This window comes from Crocodylus porosus, unplaced genomic scaffold (assembly GCF_001723895.1).
Source record: "Crocodylus porosus isolate Cpor-Errol unplaced genomic scaffold, CroPor_comp1, whole genome shotgun sequence".
Taxonomy (NCBI): domain Eukaryota; kingdom Metazoa; phylum Chordata; order Crocodylia; family Crocodylidae; genus Crocodylus; species Crocodylus porosus.
This window is the reverse complement of record NW_017728931.1, coordinates 3,200,170-3,218,789: the sequence shown is the minus strand read 5'-3', so window position 1 is coordinate 3,218,789 and position 18,620 is coordinate 3,200,170. Positions and strand designations below refer to the sequence as shown.

At 41.6% G+C, this 18,620-nt stretch overlaps 1 protein-coding gene across 3 annotated transcripts in view; it reads left to right on the top strand.

Annotated features, from left to right (window-relative positions):
• The window catches only part of RALGAPA2 (Ral GTPase activating protein catalytic alpha subunit 2), a 357,121-nt gene that overhangs the window by 239,433 nt on the left and 99,068 nt on the right, over positions 1–18,620 (top strand). For all 3 annotated transcript variants that reach the window (XM_019544076.1, XM_019544075.1, XM_019544074.1), the window contains one exon: positions 7,330–7,488. In XM_019544076.1, the coding sequence (XP_019399621.1) occupies positions 7,330–7,488 (159 nt within the window). The remainder of the gene's footprint in view (positions 1–7,329; positions 7,489–18,620) is intronic.

Below are 18,620 nucleotides of genomic sequence, written 5' to 3'. Positions count from 1 at the left end.
GCAGCTATAATGGATGTGAAATGGAGCTCAGGTTGAGACTGCTGAGCTGATGGTTTAGACCTGGGCATCTGTGATTTCCAAATCAGCTCCAAAGACATGTTTGAGTATATAGCAAGCCCTGTGGGGTCTCTCCTCACTCTCAGGGTGTCCATTTCTCCCAGATATTATATGCTGACTCATATGAGCTGAAATCAGTACAAATGTTCCAATCCCCGGAGAGGAAAATCCACAGAGAGTCTTAACAGCAGAACTCAATGCAGTTTACAAGAGCCAGCTATGAAATCCCACACCAAACTTGGCCGTGCGTACAGCAATAGAACAAGATAGGACTACATGTGTAAATAATCACATCTGTTTGATTATCTTATGCATTTTAGTCAGTTGTCCTCCTTGCCTTTGTTCTGCACAGAGCCAGTCATACCCAAATTGGGTCTGCTGTGTCATTCATCCATGTGAAAAATGCATGGATGATCTAGAGGACTCTTAATAAGATCACAGAAAGCACTGACCTAGTACAATAGGCCTGAGGATACCCAAGCAAAAGTTCATGCACAAATTATCCAATTTCCCATCTTAAATTTGTAGAGCACTGTGTCAGGACATAAAAATGTTATGACGTGTAAATATAAAGTACTACTTTTTCCGCAACTTCCCCTTTGTGACAGTACTTCACACATTACATATATTACAGAATTAACTGGTCAATTGAGCAATAAATTTAGACATGCCATACATGCAAGCTAATTATCATGCCATAAAAATGTCCATTCAGTTGCAAAAAAACCAGTCAGCTACAAAGTTAGTGTTTGGAAATGTCTAACAACTTCATAGCTGTCCAGCTTTAATATGAACATGTGGCAGGGTCCTTACAGCCCACCCTGCCCTGCCTCTGGCCAACTTCAGACAAAAACTGCTAATTACATCTGTCTTCAAAAGGGGTTGAGAGAGACAAAGGGAGATTTTTTTAATCTCCTTATTTTAAATAGTTCTTCATTGACTTGATGCTGCTACAAGAACTGTCCAATTCTAAACAGAGAGCTGTCTTTGAGAGGCAATATAGTGCACAACCATTCAAGGATGTGGAAAGGGCAGCAATTGTCCTTCTTCCTTTCCATCTGGTTTCACCAGATTCTCAGTGAACCTTTCACTTGCATAATACCTAGTAGTACCCACACTACTGTGTCTGGTTTCATTTTGGGATTCTGTGCTCTATTCTTTTTGCCTGTCTCTAGACTAAACAAATAGAGCACTGATCAGTTTGCTTTGCTAGTAAACTCAATAGTTTGACAGACGGTCTTACCACCTGCTGGCCAAGGAAGCAGCCTGTCAGTACTGCAATTTGCAGCAGACCATAAATTTTGTGAGTTTTGGAACTATAGACAGATGCAGTAATTTTACTTAAATACTTTATTATGGGTTCTTGTTGTTTCTAAACACAAAGGAACACATTCACTTCTGGTGTAAATTCACTAAATTGAACAGAAGAATTTTGGCCCTGGAATTTCCATAGACTACAATAAGAATTTACAAATAATTGTTTCCCTTAGATGAGAAGCAATACATTGTTTTCTTGCCTGGCTCACCTTTTAAAGCATTATTGTTTGTTAAAATATATATATATAGCATAGCTCAGAGTAACATTGAAAGACTTGGCCCTGAACAAAAGGCTTTCTACTGAAGTAATCAAAATTCAGCTGATAACTTTTGCAGCTGCAGGTTTTAGCGTCATTAGTGTTAAACTTTTTTTATTGGATGTCTTGCAGCAAGAATGAAAATCAATCACAGTAACAACATCCCACAGTCCCTTGTCTTATTCTAACTAAATTGTACCTAACAGTTTAAAAATGAGCTGCAAAATTTTAACACAATTGATTCCATCTTCTCCCATTGTCATAGTAGAATTTTTCCAATTCAGAAATCTGGTTGCAACCCCATACCGAACTCATGCTCCTTCGCTGCAAAAATTTGTTAGCTATAGCTAGATTAGATTTTTAGCAGCTAATCTAAGTGCTGTAGGGGTTTGCAAAGTGGGGACAGAGCTGTGCTATTGGATTTGTCCAATTCATTTGACTCCAGGATTATAATTGCACTTATGTCTTACAAGGCTTTTATAGCCTAAGGCTGGCCAGCAGCAGAAAAACAAATTGGCAGTGATACAGTAAGAGTGAAAGGGAATGAAAGGCACACATTATCAGTCTCCAGGCAGCGCTGTTCTGGCAGGAAGTTTCTTGGTTAATTTACAAATAAAACTTAGATTTTAGGATGGCCACGCTGTCAGACAAACAATGGGGATGTCAGGCCTGACTGTTACTTAGTAAAAGTAGCAGCCATGCTTACCCAAAAGCAGGAATTCTTCAATCAAACAGACGACTCCTTTCTGGAGCCAGCTGGCTATGTAATGCAATTAGTAGGAAAAGGAGGTCAGACTATTAGGTGTGTACCATGACCAGTGTCAGCAGTGGCGTGTTGCCTGGCAGGCAGCATGCAGAATAGCTAAAGCAGAGTGCCTTTAGAACTATTTACTCAAGTGAATGAGTAGATGTGGCGCACGACCAGTTTCAGAACATGGAATTGTTTTTGTAAAGCTTGAGAAATGAGCATTTGTTCTACAACTGACAACTAAGTTCTGAAGCACAGATTGCAGTTGAGGAAATGCCGTGAACACATGCTTAGTGATGTCAAAATTCAAATCGGAATGTCCATGTTGACTTATGTTACATGGGTATTCATAGTTCAGTCTAAAGGAGACATTAAAAAACCATTTACCAAGCACGAGAAGAAATATGTGGTTCAAAAAGTGTATGTGTCGTATTTATGTTATTAAAGTCCTATGTGTATCAACTATAGATTAATGCAAATCTGTGAAGGCTCCCTCAGACTTTGGAGGGGACATTACAAACAATTTCAGAGGCACCCCTTCCTGAATATTTTTGCAGGTCCAGTTCTGATTTTTTTTTTAGGGCTAAACGTAAAAGGACAGGCCAGCTATTTGTCCATATATTATTTTCTGGTTGTCTTGGGTTTTGGGTTTTTTTGGTTTTTTTCATGTTGTATGTATTGAAGGTGGAAGGACACACCACTTTTCAGCCTGGACTGATCTTACGCTTCTTTACTTGGGAGTATAGCCATAACTACTCATTTTGTTGCTTATTTGGTGCTCAAAGGCTTCAGAAAAATTGCACGCAGATCTAAAATCTTACTTGGTTTTTGAATCATTGAAGTAAAACACCTTAGGTTGGTGTGTTATAGTACCATATTTACTGGAATCCAAGATGAACTGGAATTTAAGATGACTTCCCCAATAATTAGATTCTATACATAGAAAATTTATGAATTTGTTATAATTTTCCATGTATAGACTCTAATTATCAGAGGGTCATTTTAAATTCATTCTCCTCATCCTCCCACTACTGGGGGCAGGACAAGAAGTGGCAGGGGAGCCAGTGGCAATGGGGGAGCAGGCGGTGGGGAAGTCGGGTGTCCCCTTGCCACCTGCCCACCCCCACAACACTTGCCCCTGCTGCTGTCGCCAGCCTCTGGTGTCTGCTCCCCTCTCCACATGCCCCTTCCTCAGCACCTCCCCTGTTTACTACTGCTTACCCTCCATTGCAGCTTCGAACTAGCTCCAGCGTGGAACAGTGGAGCCCATGGTAGTTCTGGCCCCTGCCTAACCATGCAACAGTGGTAGCAGTTCCAGCCCAGAAACCAGGTCAGAGCAGGGACCAGAGTTGCTATTACTGCCATTGCTGTTGCATAGCCAGGCAGGGGCCAGAGCTACCATGTGCTGTCTGTGCCCTGGGCTGGAGTTGTCAATGAGGGTGAGTGACTGTGGGGATGGGAAGCTGTGGGGAGGTGGGAGAACAGCAACTGCGGCTCCAACTCTGACACCAAGTCTGGGTCAGGGCCAGAACCAAAGCTGCAACAGCCGCCAGTCCCCCCAAACTGTGTATTTAAATCCAAGATGAGAGTCTTTTCCCCCCATATTGAATGGGGGGCAGCCTTGTCTTGGATTCAGGTAAATACAGTAATTGATGATATGATGATTTTTTAGCAAAGTTCTAAAATCAGTCTTTTAAAAAACAATTTTATTTGATCATTCCAGTGATAGAGAGAGATCATTGGCATTTTATGAATTCAGCAATTATAGGTGTTTGAGCTAAAAATGGTATGATAAGTGGTATTTCATGCTATAGAAACAGAGATTACCCAAATGTATATTTCTGGTATAGTCTGTTCATTTTTTTTTAGATCCTGTAAGAAAAGCAGCATTTAACTTTGTCAGCAACTTAGAAAAGCGATGTTCAAGGAAACCCTAGATGCCACAAGAAACAAGTTTCTTAATGCAGTAGATTTCACTCTTTTCTCTAAGACAGCAGTGTCAAACTCATCTGGGCCAAGGCAGAATGAGGTTCTCTGGGCCAGTCTGTGGCAAGACCCTCTGTGTAGTGCCCACAGCACTGGGTCCAGCATGTACCAGCTCTGGGGTTCACTGTACACACAGCATGTGGGGTCGGCATGGGGCAAGTGCTGCCTGTGGCACATGAGCTAGACCCAGTTGTTCTGGAATCCCATACTCATCCTATGCCTCAGATTCTTTGCCACATGCAGCACCAAGTCCAACTTGCACAACACCTTGTGTCAGCCCTGCATACCACTTACACAGTTAGGCCTGGGGCTGGCATTTGCTGTACACAGTGCGTGGACATGCTGTAGCGGCCACATGTTCTACATGCAGCATAGGGAGCTGGCACACAGCGCAGGCTTCATGGCTGCCTGGCTGCAGTGTTGCAGGCAAAGCTCCCAACTGAATATTGCCAAAGCCTTCCACAGTAGAACACTGCTGAAAACCCCCTGGGTCTGAGGGCTGGATTCAGTCTGAACAATAGGCTGCAAACCCCTGAACTAGTCCTGCCTAGTGCAGGGAGACTGGACCCAATGATCTACAAGGTCCCTTCCTGCCCCTAACTATTTTTGAACCTATGACCTATTCCACTGTGGTGTTTGCTAGAAGATAGGATGCTGGTCCTTCTTTCCTGGCTGACAACTAGCATGATTCCTTGTGTTTGACCTGTCTTCTCCCTGTAGTTTTGAACATTTTTCCCTTGTGCTGAAATTCTGCTACAAAATATAGTGTTGCCAGTGCTGGATGCTTGCCATGATAATAGTGGTCTGGAGAGATGGTTATATGAAGAATTTGGTATGAATAAAAAGCACTATTCTTTTTAAAGGATTTGGCCCTTTCTTTTGATCAGTTTTCTATATGTATGCCCTATCCCTTTTTCCAAAGGTATATGAGGCAGATTGGTACTGGACACATTTCTTCACAGCTTTTTTGTATCATAAATTACATCAGTGTGCTGTGTTCTCCTGTGCATTTTCCTATGTGGCTAGATAACAGAGAGAGACGGCATTCTGCAAAATAATGCATGCTGTATGCTGAAATTTGCTAAATTAATGAAGTCATTACAGTTCAGTGAGGTAGTGTTGGAAGTCTGTCGTAACATTAGGGCTCTGTGAGTTGGGATATATATGCTGTCTTTTGCACTGAGTAACAATGACAAAAATAGTCCCATTGAACCCCTATCATAAACCACTGTCACTGCTACTCACTGTGTGTACAAGTGGCATAAATGGAGCCTTCACTGTTACTCACTTTGTATACTAATATGTTAATGCATCAGTTTGGGTGTTCTGTTAATTGTCTTACCAACTATGTTCCTTTTAGATGCCTCATAGATTATTAGAGACTATTTCTAATATGTATAACATATTGTATATAGTATTGTGGCCAGGCAGGATAGGTTTTTTTTTAAAATTGCTTTACAACTTGTCTGTAAACACTTTTGTGATTTTTATAGTCAAATCTGTTTACTCTCTCACAATGAACTGCTATCCCTGTTAAACTCAATGTGAGTTTTGCTGTTGACTGCAGTGGAACCAGTATTTTATCTTCTTTTTTTCTGAAGTTCACCCTCATAACATTGCTAAATAGTTCTCACAGTGTTCACACACAATTATTTTTATCTACATTTTTTTTAAGATCATTATAAAGTGTCACAGGATAGTGATAAATTTAACATGCTGAGCTGGGAAAACCCAAAATAACTATTTATAGTGTTTGCAGTTTCATATTGAAAAATCAGAGTCTGTTGATAATTGGTATCATAAATAGGGTTGAAATGCAGTCTTTACTTGTATGTATAAATTAGATAAATACATTCAGTAACCCTTCTCTGTTTCCTTTTTATTCAAATAAAATCAAATTAGCTGTGAATTTGATTTACCTTGTGAATAGGTTTCATTTTACTTTGCACAAGTATAAACCTTCAGTGAAGATGCACTTCTTAGCTTTCTTGTCTTCAGAAATATGGCAAGACATGGCAATATTTTGTAAAATTGTTGTAGGAATCCTTTCCTGATTCAAAGCATTTTCTGGTCTGTCAGGGTGAAATTCATTTCTCCACAGAAGACCAGCACACACACTTATGTATCACTTTAATTACTTGTTTTACCTTTTTTTAGGGTTTAAGTGGGACTAAAGTATTGCATAAACCTTGTGCTGTCTCCCCACCGTAGAGGGTAAATGTTGCCTGTAAAATAGATGTCTATTTAAAATGTTAAAGACGTACAATCTGTTGTGCATTTCACTACATCCTTTTCAAATATGTTTGCCTTTTTCAGTCACAGACTTATTTTTCCAAACAAAACAAAATCTTCTGTACTTAATAAGGACTATTTCTGTACTAAGTTTCAACATATAATTTCAGCTTTACTTTATGTAACCCTGTTCAAAAAAAAGTCTTTACAGTTTTTCCTACTTTGTCCTAACTCAGCAACTGTTCAAACACATTACACACACACTTTCAAAACAGAATTTATCTTCATGCAGAGATATGGCATGAAGTACTTCAGCTGTATAGCAAAATAGGGAACAGAGGACTATAATGGAAAGTGTGTGCAACCTGAATGGTAGTAATAGCTACTGCTGTGACAGCTATAATATTTTAAATGAAATACAATGCCCCGCTAGTTAACATTTTGCTCATGTAATTCAGTTCAGCATTTAAAACTACTGTATATAATGTGCATCCATGTGTCATGTAAGTTGATAATTTGATAATTATGTAATTAAACCATCAAATTTTTTTTTGAACAAGGCAAGTTTTGTGGCTGCTTTTATTAACAGCAGGTAGAGAAAAAGCAATATTTTAACCTTTTCTGTAATGAAATATTTCTACTGTTGAGCATTGTAATTCAATTTGTAAGCCATGACCCCTCATAAACTGTTGTTATCACTCTGATTAATAAAGAGCCAATTTGCCGTTGCAGCTTCGTCACTTGGGAAATGATGAGGTTCACATCGTCTGGTCTGAACACACCAGGAACTACCGCAGGGGTATTATACCAACAGATTTTGGAGATGTTTTAATTATTATTTATCCAATGAAGAACCACATGTTTTTCATAGAGATAATGAAGAAACCAGAGGTAGGTTTTGACTACTTCAGTGAGTCCATCATGCACATTGCTCAAATGGCAAATAATTCTTGTATAACATTGAGAAAAGTCAACATTATCAAATATTTTTGTCAGAACATATTACATTTTTCTCCCCATGTGAGCTTAAAAGGTGCGTTGAACTCTCAGAGAGGGTTGTTTTACAGGGGTTTTGTTTGTTTTTTGTATTTGTTTTCTTTTAACAATTGAACATTATTAAAAAACTAAATGAGTAGATCTGAAATTAAAAGCATATTCATGTTTAGCATTTTGGGTGGCCTGCCTGAATTTTAAACCCATTGGAGATGGCTTATACAGAATAATGCTTAAAATGATGGATGGGATCCAATTTAAGCCAATGAAAGAAAGAGAATACAGAATTAAGGCTTTCCTTGGTATTAATTCACACATAATAGTTAGCTACTAGTTAAATCTCTGATGGTACTATGGATACACATGGTGCTATATATGTAACCTCACACAGGTTTTTGAGACCCTGGCAATAATCTAACTCAGTATAATTTAAGGATTGCATGGCAGTCTTAAAACTCATCCTTTGCTTTATGTCATTATATCAATTCATTTTTTTAGTGTTAATATGTATTTATACTTATTTATTTTCTTGTCAACTTTTTCTCAGATTTCTAGGAGATGAACTTAATGCAAAAGCAATCGTTGTCTAATTGTTGTATACAAAAAGAAGGATCTTATTTTAAATGCAGAGATAAATGTATGTAAATGTGTAGTTCAATACACAAGTGCATTCAGCATGTTAACTTCTAAAGATAGAATATATTTTATTGAAATAACCATAGTCCTCACTACTATTGATATTAGCTATTTACATAAAAAATAACAATGTGTCTTAGCGTGCAGACGACAGCAAAAAGGATGCATAAATCTCAGGACATATGTACTAGTTGTTTAAGATACATCTTTCAGAAGTATAAGAATGGCAACAGCTGTACATTTTAAGAACTAGAAATTTGTCATCCTACATTTAAAAATAAATCTTGAAAATTTGCCACCTATTTTTCATATGTGAAAACCTTTTATTGCTATATACACTTAATTTAAATATATAAAGAGTCTTATAATTCACTTCTCTGGAACTTAAAAGTAGAGAAAAAAACATCCTAAAATGCTGACTTAATACACAAATAAATAGCTGTTAATGTATCTTAACCTGAAATAGCTGAATAAAAAATTTAGAATTTAGCATTATGAAATTATATGACTCAATCCCAGAAAAGCTATGTCTTTTTATATATTAGTCAAAAAACACCCAAAGGGCAGAAGGAATAATAGACAACTGGAAATTTAGTGTTATCCCTACATTTAAAGTACAAACCATTACAATGTAATAAAATTAATCCAGACATTTCCAGGGCAAGTGTGGCTGACCTTTTGTTCACCAGCTACTGACCCGAGGGTGAATGAAAGAGGCTTGCAGAGAGAAATGTCTGTTGTTTGGCTTCAGTCCCTGGTATTTAAATTGCATTCCCTAATCAAATGAAAAGGCTGTCCTCTCTATCAGGTTACCGAATCCATGGCAACATTTGGCCTTTTATATACATAATGTTAGCCTTTTTGTTTGCATCTAAGTAGAGACACCTGGAGCAATGTTAACATTAACCGATTTAGCATTAATAGCTTCATTATATAAGAATTTCTGATCAGATAGCTGTTACTTTTGTTATATTGCTTCAGCTTGTATTGTTTTCATTTTTTTATCTTCTTGCTTGGCAACCAGGCAATGATTTGCAAATTTTTTTTGTCTTGATTAATTAAGCAATATAATTATCAGGAACCGTGATGCAGTCTTTGCTCAACAAAGCTTCTGAGAGAAAACAATAGTAAGTCTGTTAGTATGAATGCATTCCACGCGTCACAGATGCATGAGGATATTCTAAACAATGAGACGAAAAGCTGCCTGCAAAAGAGGACAAAGAATGCCATGCAGACTCTACACACTACACATACCGCCAGGGACATACTGTGGGTTCCCTGGGACACAGATGCCTCGTTAGATTGCAGCTAGTCATCAGAGATTAATTCTCAGCCATTTGGTACAATAATTTACCCATTCCCCAGTCTTTTAACTAGTGCTGCTTACTATAGAAGTGAAGTCTTTGTACTCAAAAGGTTTATGTAACCTTGCCTACTTTTAGTGTTTACAACAAAAATAATTATTTTTTCTTAGTAATTGTACTGAAGGAAGCATTTGCAACATGTTGAATATATTTTTTTTCACAGCCCGTTAACTTTATAATTTGTATTGGTCATAAAATGGTGTACATTTCTGTCCACATCTGAATGCGTTTTATTTTCCTACCGTTCATTTAAGCTTAGCACATTTATTTTGCATCCCTGTGAAATCAAGTACTCTCTGAAAGGCAACTAAAATATCAACTTTAAAAGTACTAAAGATAGAATATGCATTCAACCTCATTAGGTCAAAAAGACTTTATGATGTTGTATCCCCTTGAGTTTAATGGCCCACAGCAAGATTGTTGAAATGGAAATTAATAATTCTAAACTTTTTTTTTTTTTTTACCTATGAATTTTATGGTCTATTCACATATTCCTTCCCAGCCAACACTCCCATTGAATCAGGGTATGTAATCAGTCTCTGATTGGATCTTCAGATTCTGATTCTGAAAGGGTACGGGAAGCCCTCAACACCTGCTAAATTCAGCTTGAATTAAGCAGTCTCAGCATTTGAGAGGGCTGAACCATTAAAAATGAGAGCTTCTTGAATTATTGATTTACATTTTAGGAAATGCCAGGTATACATTTAATAATCTGTAAACAACTTTGTTTACATATACATTGTGGGAATTTTTTTGTTAATTGAACATTTGCTTCTGTATGTGGAAATATCTCTGAGAGCTTGAAAACGTTTCTGATAAATTTTTCAAAATTTATAAAATTTAAAATTTGTTTTAACATTAATTCACAACATGTTTTACCAAAAAAGGTCTTACAGCACATTTCTTATCATTTTCTTGAATGTGATCAACCTTTTAAGTAAAGGTTGATCAAAAGAATATTTGAAAATTATTTTTACTAATAGATAGAAATACTAAAGAGAGATTTATATTATCATAATTTGGATATATATATATATGAATATTAAAATTTTAAACTTCTAACACACACAATCTGTTGCATAATGCTACTTCACCTCTGCATTTATTCTGTATATAACTCACCAGATATCAAAGTGAAAATGTGTGTAAATGGTGGTGTTAGTGAATACCATCCTCAGCCATACCTGGCATACAAAATTGTTTTGGATGTTTGCATCCTCTTTCACTATTTTAAATATATATTCTTCTTTTCATAGAATTTTAACTTTCTTATAAATGCTTAAGTTTATGTAATTCTTAATTGAAAAATGAACCCACAAAACTTGATGATCCAGAACTTCCATAGCACAGATAAATTCCCAGGAGGGAAAAATTAATGACTTTTGCATAAAAAAAAAAAAAAGACCAAAGCTTTAAATGTTGTGCTGAATGCATTGAAAAGAATCCAGGATTAGTCAAATAAATTATGGAAATGTTTTACACTAATCTATTATTTTTCTTTTTTTTTTTTGATAATTATTTTGAGTAAAGGAATGACATAAGTATTCTGTGAAAAGACAGCTGTCATTTGCAGATGTTATATTAAAACCAAATTTCTTCTGTAATTCATTGCCACTTCTAATTAGAGGAATTCCCTGGATACAGGGGATTTATATTATTCCTTTTGTCCATTTATTGAATGACTGTCACAGTCACCCACAAGCGGTTGCAGAAGAATAATAGAGGGTATTTATTTATGCAGTAAGCCTCAGTACAGACGGAAAAAATCCACAGCTTAAATATTGATAATAGTTACTAGCTCCTTCTTAGGTTTTTCTGTTTTGATTTTTGTGACGAAGATATGAGCTCCCAATTCACTCATTCTTAAAATTAGAATGTTATGATTTCTAATACAGTACTATTAATATTTTCACTTTTTCCTTTTCATCATTGATAATCTGTGTGTGTGTGATTTCACACTCTTTCCCATTTTATAAATGATATGGACTTCCTTTGTATTTTGTGCCACTAATAGCACTGACTTTTCAAGTTTCTGGTGGAGAGAACACTACAATTCATCAAAGTAGGGTATAAGATGCATTTGCTTGATAGCAATTCTAAATCAATAAAAGGTTTGGAATTTTGGGGTGATCTTATTAGCATTTGGCTTTTCTGTATATGTGAGGTACTGTTTTTAAGGTCTTGGCAGGTTTTTTACTATCATTGCCAGTTCACCAAGAGTTAAATACCTTGGGTCAGATCACTCTTCTCTGTAGCCCAACCCATGGCAAAGGCTCTACAGCAGGCATGGGCCAAATATGGCCTGCGGGCCAAATCCAGCCTGCCAGACCTTTCTATCCAGCCCTCAGGGCCCCGCTAAAAAACAATTATTACTCATCTGTTGCTGCCCCTCTGAAGTCCGGTAGAAGGCAGGGTTTCAGAGGTGGCACACCATCAGACCAGACGGGCTTTGTATGTCTACCTCCATGGGTTTTCCAACACTCCAGCTTGAGAGCCCCATGTGGATGCACAAAGTGTGATGGCGCATGGTTGGCCAAGTGGTGAGGGTAGGGGAGCTTCTGTCTGCAGGAGGCAGGTAGAGGTGAGGTTTCTGGGGAGCTGTGGGGGTGTGGGACCTCCCTGCCACACACCTCCTCATGGCTTACAGCCTCTGCCACAAGCAACAGCAGGTGGCAGGCCCTCAGGGTACTCCTGACCCACAGCAAGGCATAGTCCTCCAGCAGTGCATGGCTCCAGCTGAATCCAAGGAGCGCACCTTCAAACCAAACTGGGCTGACTCCCTGCCAGCACATGAGGCTCCTGGCACTGCAGATGGGAGCTGCGCATCATGGGGCCAGACCAGGCAGTCTCCATGCCTCCGCATGGGGCTTCTAACACTGCAGGAGGCAATCGCATGTGGCAGATTAGAGCCAGCCCGGCCCCATGGCACGCAGACTGGGAGCCACGGGAAGTTGTGTGCTATTGGACTGGGCTGGCTCTGTGCCTCCACGTGCAGTGCCTCACTGGAGTGTTGGAAGCCCCACTTGGAGCCACGGATGGCCCAGACCAATGGTGTATGGCTCCCACCTGTAGTGCTGTGAGCCCCACATACCGGGATGAAGCCAGCCTGGTCTGGCTCAAAGGCATGTGTAGCAGGTCGGGAGGGCTCCATACCACCACATGCAGCTCTTGGGACTCAGCTGGAGCTGCACACCACTGAAGGGCTCTGCCTGCCACAAGCCATGAAGGCTTGCCACCCACTGCTGCTGCCAGCAGCAGAGGCTGTACACCGTGGGGGGGCAAGTAGCGAGGGGCCCGCACTAACATACCATCCACACAATCCCATGCCCCATAGACCCTGCCCCCCACACCCACTCACACCACCATGTACCCATTCACAAACTCCACACGCCCCCCCGACAAATCTCACACAACCCCAACACCCACCCAACCACAGCCCATACCCCCCACACACAATATACAAGAGGAAGACTTTTTTAAAGCTATTATGCAATAACCTCTATATACACTATGCAAATTCATGTAAATCAAGACTTTTTTTAAAATGATATTATAGTATGTTATAGTAGATGCTTGTTTTTTAGTATATGCTTTTTTTTTCCTGTTCCAAGATGGCAAACCCTTCCCAAAGGAGTACTTTCAGGGGCAAGGGAGGGAACTTCCAGTGGTAAACATCAGAGGTTAGGGGATGTGATTTCCAGTCCCAAGATGGTAATCAGGGGGCAGGGCACCTGTCAAGGCATGGGGCTACTTTTACAGTCCTCAAAAGCTCACCAAAATTTGTTAAGCTGTCCTCCAGCCAAAATAATTGCCCACCCCTGCTGTATAGGTGCATTCTTTGCAAATATCCATTTGCAGAAATTTCCACGGTATTGTCTCTTTGCGGGGTCCATGTTTCCTCTTATGAAATTCAACACAAATATCAATCTGCCTTTAAATCAGTTCATGGCTTTTGCTACTGTATATAAGAACTTAAAGCAATAACTCAGTCCCTTAATGTGCCCTAATTAAAAATATAGAAATATATGGTATCCTGCATAAAACACCAACAGAATAAACTTAAAGTTATGTTTTAGATAAACCATTTTTAAGATTCTTGTTTCTCAAAAACTCTCTTAACACTGTCCAGTTTGTCTCCAGCTTTCTAGAAAAAAACCTCCTATCAGATCACACAAGGATACTATCTGATCAGTTCTTAAATTTATTAAAACGTAATTCCATTTAAAATCCAGTTCATAATAGAAAATTTTCTCTAACCTTAACTAAAGAAGGGAATGTACACAGAGTATACTATCCCAGCTATATGGTTGGTCCAATAAAAGATCCGTGTCTCTCTCGTAGAGTATGCTAAATTGCTGTCATTTACAAAAACAGAATAAGATGGTCTTCTTTGAGTAACTGCCAACATATACATTCCTGAGTAATGGATGTGGTCCACGCCCTGAGCCAGTCTCTAAATGCAGAGACTTTTTTTTTACAAAAGCTCCACCCATCATGAAGATGGGCAAAGATCTCACTGGCCAAGTTCGCGGCCGACACCAAGTTATGGAGAAGTGTGGTCACTCTTGAAGATAGGGTGCAGATACAGGCGGACCTAGACAGGCTAGCAAGTTGGACGGATCAGAATCTGATGAAGTTCAATGTTGAGAAATGTAAAGTGCTCCACCTCCGGATGAGCAACCCCAAACAGACCTACAGGCTTGGTAGCAACAAACTGACTAGCGCCATGAGTGAAAGGGACCTGGGGGTAATCATAGACCACAGTATGAATATGAGCCGGCAGCGCGATGCTGTAGACAGTAGGGCAGATATTACTCTGGCATGCATCAATCAGTGCATCTCCAGCAAAACCAAGGAGATGATTCTTCTGCTCTACTCAGCACTGGTGAGAACGCAGCTGGAGTATTGCATTCAGTTCTGGGCGCTGCACTTCAACAAAGACATGGACAAGCTTGAGAGCCCAAAGAAGAGCCACCCATATGATCAGAGCCTTACATGGCAAACCATACAAGGAAAGGCTGAGGGATCTGGGACTCTTCAGCCTGAGGAAAAGATGGGTGAGAGGGGACCTGGTAGCAGCTTACCACTACACTAGGGGAGTACATCAGAGGCTCAATAAGCAGCTGTTCACCAGGGCACCCCAGTGGAAAACTAGGAGTAATGGCCACAAACTCCTGGCAAAACGCTCAACATTAGGAAAAAGTTCTTCACAGTCATGGTGTCCAGACTGTGGAATAGACTCTCTCCAGAGGTGGTGCAATCACCTACCCTGGAAATCTTCAAGAAGAGACTAGACAGTCACCTTGCTGGGGTCACCTGACCCCCAGTTATCTTTCTTGCTTGGTGCAGGGGGCTGGACCTGATGATCTTCCAAGGTCTCTTCCAGCCTTACAATCTATGAATCTTTAGTTAGCATTATATTGGTGCAGTCAACTACCCTTCTGGCCCTGCAACAAGTGGGTAAAGACAGAATGAACTTTCTGCTCTTCTATTTCCTCTCAGCTGCCTGGCTCAGACAGCAATGTGACCAGCATTTTTCCTCTGCTGACAGTTGTACTTGTTTTCCTTAAGCAACTTAATTTTTACTTGGTCTGGATTTCTTCTTTTACCTGATTTTGTCTCTTTGTCTTATCCTCTTCAGTGATGAGGATGGGTCTTGTGACCTTTGGGTCAGGGCAGGTACCTTACTACACCCCTCTCCTCCCCCCACCTATTTTATCCTTCAGCACCATTAGTTAGCCACTCTCTTGTCTCTTCATCATTGGTGTTTTTCCTCAGTCCCTCACAACATTTTTCTTGCTTCGGACTCTCAGCAGAATTGCCATGCTTTTCTCTTGATACCTGGGGTTCAAGAAATATCCCTCCTGTGCTAAAAAGATTACCAGTAGGCCTGTGTGAGTCAGCAGCAATCTGATCCGGCTTTGGATCTGGCCACTTCAGATGGCCGCAATTCAATCTGGAGCTCTGGACTGGGTTTCTGCCTCGATCCGGCCAAAGCGGCTCTGAAGCTTCAGAGCTGCCTTGGAGATCCAGCCATAGGGTATAATGGGAAATCAATGAAACATCTATAACTTTGTTGTTTTTTGTCCGATTTGGATGAAAATTCAGGGATGGTAGCCTCTGCTGAGAGCATGAAACCTGTAAAGTTTCAAGAAGATTGGTGCAGGGGTTTGGGGGGAACTGTACCCCAAATTCTTGAAAGCCAAACTCATGTCATGGCAGCTGTGTGTTACAACACAGGGGGGTCAAAACTGCAGGGATGGTAGCTCTTACTGAGGCCACAAAGCCTCAAGGAGAAAGGTGCAGGGGTTTGGGGGGAACTGCCCCTCAACCTGCAGACAAGCAAAACTCGTGCCAAGACTGTGTCTGTCTTGGGGCAGTTGATTGTCTGCATTGATTCTTTCCTTTTCTTAGCCTGGTTTTGTAGGAGCTAATTGATGCTCGTTAAGTCGTTATGTATTAGCTAGGTCCCGTGTATTGATCTGGTCCCTGAGTCCCTGGTCTGAATGAATCATGATTGATTGATTGGTAACTGAAAACACAGCAGCTTAGCAGCCAGGCCTGCAGCAGTGTCTCCCCTTGCTGCTCCAACACAGACACAGTCAGTCCTACGGCACCCATGGCACGAGTTTTGCTTGTCCACAGCTTGAGGGGCAGTTCCCCTCAAACCCCTGCAGCAATCTTCTTGAAACTTGGCAGGCTTTCTGGCCTCAGTCTGAGCTATCACTCCTGTAGTTTCGACCCCCTGTGTTGTAACAGATAGATGTGACAGGAATTTTGCTTTCAAGAATTTGGGGTGCTGTTCCCCCCAAACCCCTGCACCAATCTTCTTGAAACTTGAGAAACTTCATCCTCTCTGCAGAGTCTACCACCCCTGAAAATTTCATCCAATTCGGACAAAAAATAACATCAATATTTTATTGTTTTGCCATTATACCCTATGGCTGGATCTCCGAGGTGGCTTCGAAGCTCTTCGGAAGCTCCAAACCACTTCGGGAAGCCTAATGAGGCCAGCACTTCAACCCGGATATGTTGCTTCTGACCCGGAAGTGTCTGAAGCTTCTCCAGATCTGAAGCTCTGTCCAAAGCCTCGCACAGCCCTAGTTACCAACCTTGGTTACTAGAGGTGCACCAATACATTGGTCCACATCATATTGGCACCAATAAAAGGAAAATTTACATCATTGTCAATCAGCTTTTTTTGGCTGATGTGGCAGCATGCATGTGGCCATCCTGGCAGTGTGACGAGTAACGTCCAGCTGGGGTAAGTCTGTTGTGGGGGGAGGAGGGATGGAGGGGAGGAAGGCAGTGTTGGGGGGGGCAGATCAAGGCCCCCACAGTGAGGGCATGAATGAGCCAGGGGCGGGGGCAGGCACTGCCCAGCTGCAGTGGGTGGGGCATGGGAGGGAGATACGAGTGGCTCATCTGGGGGGTGTGGGAAGGAAGAGTGGCCCCCACCGCTGCACACACCCCTGAGTTAGACACGGGGAGGGGACATGTACCCCCTCCTCCCCCCCCCAGTTCTGTGCACGGAGTGAGGGCAGGCTTCTGCTGTGGGCTGGGGACGGTGCCAGGATCTTCCCAGTGTGAGGTTGAGGCAGGGCTGCGCTCTGGGTGGGTGACAGTGCTGAAGGCAGAGCTACAGGGTGAGCTATAACCAGCCCAGAATTTGCCATAGTTTCCCCAAGCCCCAGCCCAGCTCCCAGCTGGAAAGAGCCTGATGCTGACCTTGGTCCCAGCCTGCAGCAGCAGCCCACCCCCGCCCTGCGCACAGATCAGGGGGCACGCCCCCCATGCCTCGCCCAGGAGTGTGCGCAGTGGTAGGAGCCATACCTCCTCCCTCCCTGCACCCCTTGAATGAGCTGCTTGTGGCTTAGCCCCACGCTGCCTCCCACCTTATCTGGGCAGCCCCTGCCCCAGCCCCACTCTCTCCCTCACCATGGGGACCTCTGTCTGCCCCCCCCATGCCTCGTCACTCTCCACCTCCTCATTATTTGTTGTATTCACAGTGTCTGTTCTGTTTGGATGAGGTGCACATCAAGAATAAGTGCACCATCTGAAAGTTTTTTTCAAACCCCTTAAAGGAAAGAAAAGCCAAACTAAATTCTTCCTCTTTGAGAAATAAATGACCTATTCACTCGTGGTCCTTCAGGCTCCACTGTGCACTGAGATTTCCCCTTGTACCACCATATCCTCCTGCACCATCCACACCACCAGCTTGACAGAAGTCCCACGGTAGAGGCTGTCCCTGAACACAGGGCTCTGGTTTTTACTTCACTAGCTGAAATGTGAGACTTTATGGTCCTATCACAGTTCAGCCTGCCACTGAAGCCTCCCAGCTTATGCAAGCAGTCAGAATTCAGGATGGGCCAATTGATTTGGTGCCAAAGGCCCTGGGGGAGATGAAGACTGACAAAGCTGACAAGAGGCTGCTACATTGTACTTGTATCCTTCAACTTACAGTTGAGGGCTCACTGTCATCCTGGCTTAGAAATCTAGGTCCAAGCACCAAAGATCAGACAGCACACTGTACCAGCACCAGTGTGACACAAGTCTCCTTTATTCCCCACCTTGCCATGAGTTCTGCACTGGGAATAATCCCATTCAGCAGTGACTTGCACCAGACTTCAGCAGAGTCACACTCTGCCCCCCCCCCCGCCGAATCAATGAAAGAGCCCCTCATTCAGCCAGTACTAAGTTTTATTTTCAGGATCCCCTGACTCTGACATGGGCTTTTCTGGTACTGATGGCCTCATCAGCTGGTGAGCTCAGGTTACAGCACTAACTCTGAATCTGATCCCGATTCTGATTATTGGCAATAGGCTCTCTCCACTTATATATTAATCCCTGAGGAGACGGTATAGTTGCTGCTGGTTCATTTCAGGATTAGCCCTCCCTATCAGTGGCCTCAGGGAGTCCTTCCCTAATATGCCTTTTCATAGATTTCATAGACATTGGGGCTGGAAGGGACCTCGGGAGATCATCGAGTCCAGCCCCCTGCCCAAAGGGCAGGAAGTCAGCTGGGGTCAT